Source organism: Pygoscelis adeliae, unplaced genomic scaffold (genome assembly GCF_000699105.1).
Source record: "Pygoscelis adeliae isolate BGI_AS28 unplaced genomic scaffold, ASM69910v1 Scaffold267, whole genome shotgun sequence".
NCBI lineage: Eukaryota > Metazoa > Chordata > Aves > Sphenisciformes > Spheniscidae > Pygoscelis > Pygoscelis adeliae.
The window spans coordinates 2,125,620-2,133,214 of NW_008825150.1; the positions used below are offsets into that span (position 1 = coordinate 2,125,620).

A 7,595-nucleotide genomic window follows, 5' to 3' on the forward strand; every position below is an offset into this window, starting at 1 on the left:
GGCGAGTGCGCGATCCAGGGGAACAACCCCCCCCCAGCACCCGCGTAGGCGTTAGAGCTGAAAACCGGTCAGTTTCTGAAGAAGCCTCCCGCTTATTTTACTTCCACGCTCTCACGTGTTGCGCCTGCCTCGGTGTTCGCGCCGAGCCGGCGTGTGAGCAGCCGGTCTGCTGTCGCCGCCGGAGGGAGCGGCCTGGGGAAGGGGAGCGGGAGAGGGGGAGGGAGCGGCCTGCGGAAGGGGAGCGGGAGCGCGGGGAAGATCGCTCCGGACTTCATGCTCCCGCCGCCGCTATCTCCTCCGTCACCGCAGCAAGGAGGGCACTAAATAGAACTTAACGTGTGCGTTCCTTTAACTTGAAAGCGCCTTTCAAGGTTTGAGAACACGGCGAAGCGTCTGGAAGACACCGTCAGATAGGCACGTGTTCTGGTCCGGGCGATCTTTAAAGCGGTCTGGTGTTTTCAGAGCAAACTAGAAGATTTGGCAATCTGTAGCCTGGCGTGATGCGGGACTGCTATGGGCTTTGATGGGGTTTAACTAAAGAAAAAAAAAGGTAAACCACAAGAAGGTGAAGTTGATTTTATGTTTTTGCTTATAGCATCAGTACTCTGTCAAGTGGAACCTGTGGGAAGATGGTTTGAAGCATTTATTAAGAGGAGAAACATAAATGTTTCTGCCTCTTTCCAGGAGCTAGAAGATGAGAAGGAACTTTCTGAAGAATCGGGGGATGAAGAATTGCAGCTTGAAGAATTTCCTATGTTAAAAACCCTCGATCCAAAGGACTGGAAGGTATTCAGTTGATGTAGATTAGTATTAATTATTTTTGATGGAAATCTCCCGTCAAAGTGACCTGCCATGCCCAGCCGCTAAAGATCCCCTTCCTCCTCCCCTCCCACCCCCGCCTGAATTGGTTTGTCTCCCTTAGCGTTATAGCAGGGTTTGAGTTTTCCACGCATCACCAGCTGATGAGGGCAAACTCAAGTGCGCATCAGGATAAGATCTTAGTCTTGAACTGGTTTGCATTTTACTGCCTGTAAGCGGTGTAAGTTCTGAAGTAAGAAGGGTCTCTTCTCCCTGTTCTGGAATTGCGTTAGCCCTCTTAATATTGAAGGCAGCAATTCCCTTTTCCAATAATTGAACTTTCTAGGATTCAGTGCTTTAAACCAATTTAGATTAAGCTACTTGAATTTCTGTAACAGTGGCTTAATTTATTGGTATCTGGTTATTCAATAATTATGGCCTTCATGACAACTGTTCTTTTTCTGATGTTTATTGAGCGAGGGAAGAATTCTGCCTCTTGCTTTTAAAAGATGGGCAGGAGAACTGTTTTTCTGCATGTGTTGTGTTGCGGCTTTTTAGGTCGCATTTATCAGTGTTTATTAGGGGTTTGTTTTTTGCTTTTTTTCCCCCTCCTCAGAATCAAGACCATTATGCCGTTCTTGGGCTAGGAAATATACGATACAGGGCTACTCAGAAACAAATCAAAGCAGCTCGTAAGTACCTCTCCTTCGTAAGCGTACCTTTCTTTCGGATGTACACAACTGTTTTCCATGTGAAAATACATACATGTCATGAACAGTTTTTTTACTGTTTCACAGGCCCAGAAATGCCACAATCACTCTTCGATTTGTGTTGCTTACCAACCTTCTAAATTCACATCACAGCTCCAAAAGACGCAGGCCTAAAGCTAGGGAATTCAAAAATTTCACCGAGTTCGTATCTCGGCTTTCTTGCCTGTGTTTTTTGTCAACAATCTTAAGACTGTAGCTGTACATTTCTGCGTTTTTGAGTCTGCAGCCAGGCTCAGTGAAAGGCAGAGAAATACAGCTAGCCCTGCCCTGTGTGTTCCAATAGGCTGGCACCCGGAAGCCCCTTTACAGTGGTTAGATGCCGCATTAATGCTAGTGGATGTTTAAGTACGGTGCTGTTATCATTCTGATCAGACTGAGCATTGCATGGGAATGGGGAGGCAGCTCTTGAATTTTCAGGTATTCAAGTAACTAAAGTTACTTAGGCCACTGAGAAGCTCAGTTTTGCTCTTCTTTGGTCATCTTGCCATGTGAAAACCGTAGAGTTCCTGTGGCTGGATCTCTGGGATATTACCAAGCTGTTAAAAAATGTAGTCGTGTGAGGTTAAGGTTCCTTGACATTTGAGGTAAGTAAACAACAGAACTTGGAAGTGCCACTATGCTGCTTAATGATGTCATGGGCCTGTGTCTTAAATCATGACATGATTCAGAAGTGCGTGCAGGTAATTGGGGGTATTTCATGGTACTTGCATATGAAGGAACAATATGTTGGGCTTCAGAACCTTTTTTCCTAGAAAGCAATGTGACGAAGAATTGACTTTGCAAGAAGGATGCGAATATATTTAGTGGAGGAAGATTTAAAAGTACTCTGAAGGTTGTTCAATAGCCTTTATGAAATAAGCTGATGGTTTCGTGAATTGATCTTGCAAGCAATTGCCTGTATGACTGTACTGGTGTGAGTAGAATCACTGTCCCCAGTGAAACCACAGATGAAGATTAAGTTACTCCCAAATGAAAATGGGTGGAAATCAGCAAATTACCAAGTTGCACAGGAAATTATATTGCCTCGGGTACGTGTTGCTTAGCGGTGCCACCGTGGAGCATGTGCTAATACAGCATAGAGCAACACCTCTTCTGGTGATGGTTGGTGGTCTCACTAATCTTGTCGAGCAAGAACTGGGGCATCTCTCTCTTTAGGATCCTAACAGCACTCAATTATTACGTGGTGGTATAGAGATGTGAGTCTTTCTCACCAGTATATACTGTGCTTTTCCTCTTTTTAACAGGGATTCTGATTTATTTCTCAAAAGGCAGGTTGCTGTAACTACTTGCATGATAGCTTCTCTCTGCTATTTTATAGTGAGCCGAGAAGGGACGTTTTACGTTGTATGGTAATGTGGCTAGACCTTTTGGCAAAGAAGTCAGTTTAAAATCTGGTTTTACTGTTTAAACGCTAAGACAACCTTGGTAGCAACTTTAGCAGATACTCTGTATGTGTTAGTTAAATCTTAGGGTTTAAGGCCTAAGTAGAGAGAGAACTTGACCACGAAGTCGTGTGTGTGTGCTTAATGTTATCCATGGGTAAGTGCAGCCATCTTCACAGGCTCGTGGCTGGTAGTTTCCTTGCTAAATTTCGTCGCGGATTGTGTTCAGAACTTGAGTAAAGGGATAGAATACAATTTTTATTTTATCTGAACTACTTTGCTTTTCATTAGAAATAACAACTAAAATGACATTAATTATTTTTCTTTATTTTTTCAGTATGATTGCACAGGGAATTGTACAATCTTGCCCAATTAAGGTCCTGAAACTGCATTATGCTTAAACTGTACGCTTACAGTTACTGAAGCACTTTGCTATGCATAAGATCAGAATAAGTCCCAGAAAATGAGTACTTCTTCAGCTGATGAAGGTGGAATGGAGTTTCCGAGTTGCAGTTGTTTTGTGTCCCAGCAAAGATGAAATAATTTTAATTCTGACAATAGTGTTAAATCAGAGAAAGTTCATTAAGTCATATCTGTTTTCTTCCTGATGTTTTTTGGTGGGTTTTTTTTTTTTTTTTTTTAAAGTATCTATTTAGAGAAATGTCAATTGGAATTATTGTATTACTTTGTAGTTGAGAAATAAATTGCTGATGATGAAGCATTTCTAAAGCTAATGCCTCTGTTTACTAGATAAATCCATGGTTTTGAAACATCATCCAGACAAGCGAAAAGCTGCAGGGGAACAGATAGGAGAAGGTGATAATGATTATTTTACGTGCATAACTAAAGGTAAGCAACTGATCTCTTTTATTAGATATTCTCTCAATCTACTTGGTTATCTGAAATGCATTTGTAGTGCTTTATTAGGCTTTTAAAGAATTGTCAATTACTAAAAAGGCAGGGAAGTTCTCTTCTGTTTTAGAAAACGGCCTTGATAAATAGAGATTACATTAATGTAACTTTCCTCTAGGTAGAAGCAGTATGGGAATGCAACTGATAGACGTTTGTCTGCCGTGCCACTTAGTGATAAAATGTGAACGCTTGTAACAGCGTATGCAGAGATGGACTACTAGAGGTAGCCACATACCTGGGATAAACTGGTGTGCTATAAAGTAATCCCCCTGAGACACCAGCAGCAATTGGGAAAACCTGAATTCTAATGCGCTTACTCTGCCAACGGAGCATCTGTTGATTTGATGTAGGCTATCGGTTTCTTCAGCTGCTCTTTTTTGCCCACAGATGACCGAGTGAACTCAATTGAGGAACATTTCCTTTCTTGCCTGTAGTGACCTAGAACACCACTGCTGGCTGATTCCAGAGCCATAGGGAGTGTTCTAGGTGTATCACTTATGCCTCCAGAAATGCTTTGGAGTTTGGCTTTTTTGTTTACCTTAAACAAATTTTTTTTGACTCAGTAAGGTCAGAGCGGGGGGAAATCTTGGATCCAAATTCGTGTGTTCCAAACTTTCTTCTTCTGGGTGTCTTCTTACAATACTGGTTAAAATGTTAGACGATATGTTAGACAAGCTAATGATGTTTTCAGCCTCCCTTAGAGTTGTCAAAAGGAAAAAAGTTGCCAAAGGAAATTTTTTTCCATAGTTGCAGTCCTGTCAGAAACTGGCAGATATTTATAGTAAGAACAACCTATATGCTCTGTGTTCTACATGCAAGGAGCAAAATATGTTTCCCCTTAACTGCTTACAATCTAAGTTTAAGGGTAAACAGAAAGGAAAGCACAAAGTGGCATGGAAGAGAGGTAATGCTTCTAGGCAGCACCTTGGAGGAAGGAAATGCAGTGGTAGGGAAGGGGAATCTGGAGTAGGAGCAAGGGGTAATGGCACAGAGCGAAGAAACTTGAAAAGGCAGGAGTGTGTAGGTGGGATTCAGAGCTGGGTCTGACGAAGGAATGAGCGGGAGATGCGGTGCCAGGGGAACTGACTATGTGGGAGTAGAATTGGGGATTCATATGGAAGGGACATCTCTTAAGTGGAAGAGGAACCAACGGATACGCACAGAATTTCTTGCATCAGGAGAATGGTATGAGGGTTATTGAAGCTCCTAGCTTGCAATGTAGAGGATAATTGGGGTCATTTAGAGTATTGGCAGAGGAAAGTCCCTTTCCAGGGCAGGAGGGAAGACTGGCAGACAGCACCTCGTTGGTGGTCCCTTGCATTCCTTCCTCTCTCCATAAACATGTGCAGTGAGATCAGTTTACAGAACCACAGAGCACCAAGGTCTCCTCCAGCTTACCACCTTCTACACCTGACCTTCACAGTGCAGTGTTCTCTGTCCAGGGATGCGGTCAGAGAAGCCCATGAATGATCACAACACAAATTTGATTCCTTCGATGACTTTTCACTCTTATTGAAAAAGTGGGTATTGTAGAACTGACAGACAAAGTAATTCCACGCTTCCTTGAGAGAAAACAAGAGTTTACTGAAGCTCCAGTGTGTGTGTGTGATTTCCAGTGTAAGATCCCAGTATATAAGACTCAGTAATGTGATGCTCCCCAACTGCAGGATTGTAAGAATGGAAAAACTGGAAGCTCATGCATGTTTTGGCTAGTAGCTATGTGGTGTTTTATACTCTTTCCAAGTCTCAGTGCAACTTCATCATGAGCTGCAAAAAATTCGAATTAATGGCTCCTGTTCTTGCCAGTTCTGACTCAGGGACTGCTTTTACTGCCTGTCTTAGTAGACTGTTTTGTCAATTTATCTGTAAAGATCTGGTGTAGGATAATGTCCTGGTTTTGGCTGGGATAGTTAATTTTCTTCCTAGTAGCTGGTACAGTGTTGTGTTTTGGATTTAGTGTGAGAACAATGTTGATAACACACCGATGTTTTAGTTGTTGCTGAGCAGTGCTTACACTAGTCAGGGACTTTTCAGCTTCCCATGCTCTACCGACTGAGAAGGCTGGAGGTGCACAAGACGCTGGGAGGGGGCACAGCCAGGACAGCTGACCCCAACTGGCCAACGGGACATTCCATACCATGTGCCGTCATGCTCAGTACATAAACTGGGGAAGGCTGGCCAGGGGGGCCACTGCTCGGGGACTGGCTGGGTGTCAGTCAGCAGGTGGTGAGCAGTTGCATCGTGCATCGCTTCCCTTTCTTGGGTTTTATTTCTCTGTCTTTTTGTTATTTTCTTTTTCATTACAATTTTTAGTTGTTTTATTTAGTTTATTTTTATTTTATTTCAGTAATTAAACTGTTCTTATCTCAACCCACAAGTTTTCTCACTTTTACCCTTCCAATTCTGTCCCCCATACCACCGCGGGGCGGGGAGGAGCAAGTGACCGGCTGGGTGGTGCTTAGTTGCTGGCTGGGGTTAAACCATGATGGATAAAAGCCTGAAGATGTCATGCCCAAACTCCCAGTGCCTGAACCAAATTTACTGCTGTAAAATTATTTTAAATATAATCTGGTTTGTTACATCATAATGGTTAAATGTGTTGTTTTTCATAAAGATTTCCCTCCTACTTAGTTCAACAGGAATTGACAGCAATGCTATTTGGTGTCACTAAAATAATTAAATATCAAGCTGTACAGAATGATAGATCCAACACAGATCTGAGAGCATCTTTTTAAACCTTTAGAACCTTTCTGTAATATTCCCACCTTCTAGGGAAGACTTACTTTAGTCTCATGTTTTATGTCTGGTAACTTTTTTTCAGCTTATGAAATATTATCTGATCCTGTGAAACGACGAGCATTTAACAGCATAGATCCTACTTTTGATAACTCTGTACCTTCCAGAAGTGAAGCAAAAGAAAACTTCTTCGAAGTTTTTTCACCAGTTTTTGAAAGAAATGCCAGGTAAGCTATGTCAGACTGCCTTTGCTGTTGCTGGAGAATCAGCATTTGCAAGCTCTTCTGGCATGGTGTTTGTAACAGGTGTGATTTTAAGGGATGCTGGGAGATGTATTAATTTGCTAGAAATGTAATACAAGTGAAATAGCGCATTCTCTATTTCATTTTAAAATAATCTGAACTGTCACACTGGTGGCATTGAGTTTGACCCATGAGATTTAAAAAAAAAAAAGTCTGTTCACAGCTCCATATTACTTAACGTCCTTTTTGTACAATACATTGTTTCATCTTATTTACTGTACCAAGCGTGTGTATGCCACTGACTAAAAATTCCTTTTTTTATGATTTTCTTATAAGGGTGAGACATTAACAGAAGACAATAGTTATGCTCACAATTTAGCTTGTTAAAAGAGAAGATATATGTAACTATCAATATTTGGTGGTTCTCTCTTAAGGTGTGTGACTTTTTTCCTGCATTTGATTCATGCGTGCCAATTAACATTGTATTAAGGCTGTCACAATAGAAGTCTATTTCACCTTTTACCTGTATGGAAAAAAAAAAAGCGTTTTATTGTGTGAGACACTTTACAACACATTCTGAACAAACTGTTGATTATTTAAAGTAGATTTATTGAATATTTATCAAGTAGTCCAGAGATTCAGACCTTGGATCTGTGGTTGTCAGATGGGTTGTTCCCTTCTCTGCTTGGAAGTTGATGCTGTGTCATGGAATAACAAATTCTAGAGCCTGTGGAAGATTTCCCTCTTTGTAGGGA

The 7,595-nt window shown here is 41.7% G+C and overlaps 2 protein-coding genes across 2 annotated transcripts in view; one reads left to right on the forward strand and one right to left on the reverse strand.

The window, feature by feature from the left end:
- The window catches only part of PSMC2 (proteasome (prosome, macropain) 26S subunit, ATPase, 2), a 10,182-nt gene extending 9,907 nt beyond the window's left edge, over positions 1-275 (reverse strand). The window contains exon 1 of the mRNA XM_009328376.1: positions 116-275. Within this exon, the coding sequence (XP_009326651.1) occupies positions 116-275 (160 nt within the window). The remainder of the gene's footprint in view (positions 1-115) is intronic.
- A 250-nt stretch (positions 276-525) lies between these two features.
- Positions 526-7,595, forward strand: part of DNAJC2 (DnaJ (Hsp40) homolog, subfamily C, member 2) — a 17,851-nt gene continuing 10,781 nt past the window's right edge. Inside the window, exons 1-4 of the mRNA XM_009328338.1 lie at positions 526-786; positions 1,415-1,490; positions 3,701-3,799; positions 6,684-6,825. Of these exons, the coding sequence (XP_009326613.1) occupies positions 580-786; positions 1,415-1,490; positions 3,701-3,799; positions 6,684-6,825 (524 nt within the window). The 5' untranslated portion in view covers positions 526-579. The remainder of the gene's footprint in view (positions 787-1,414; positions 1,491-3,700; positions 3,800-6,683; positions 6,826-7,595) is intronic.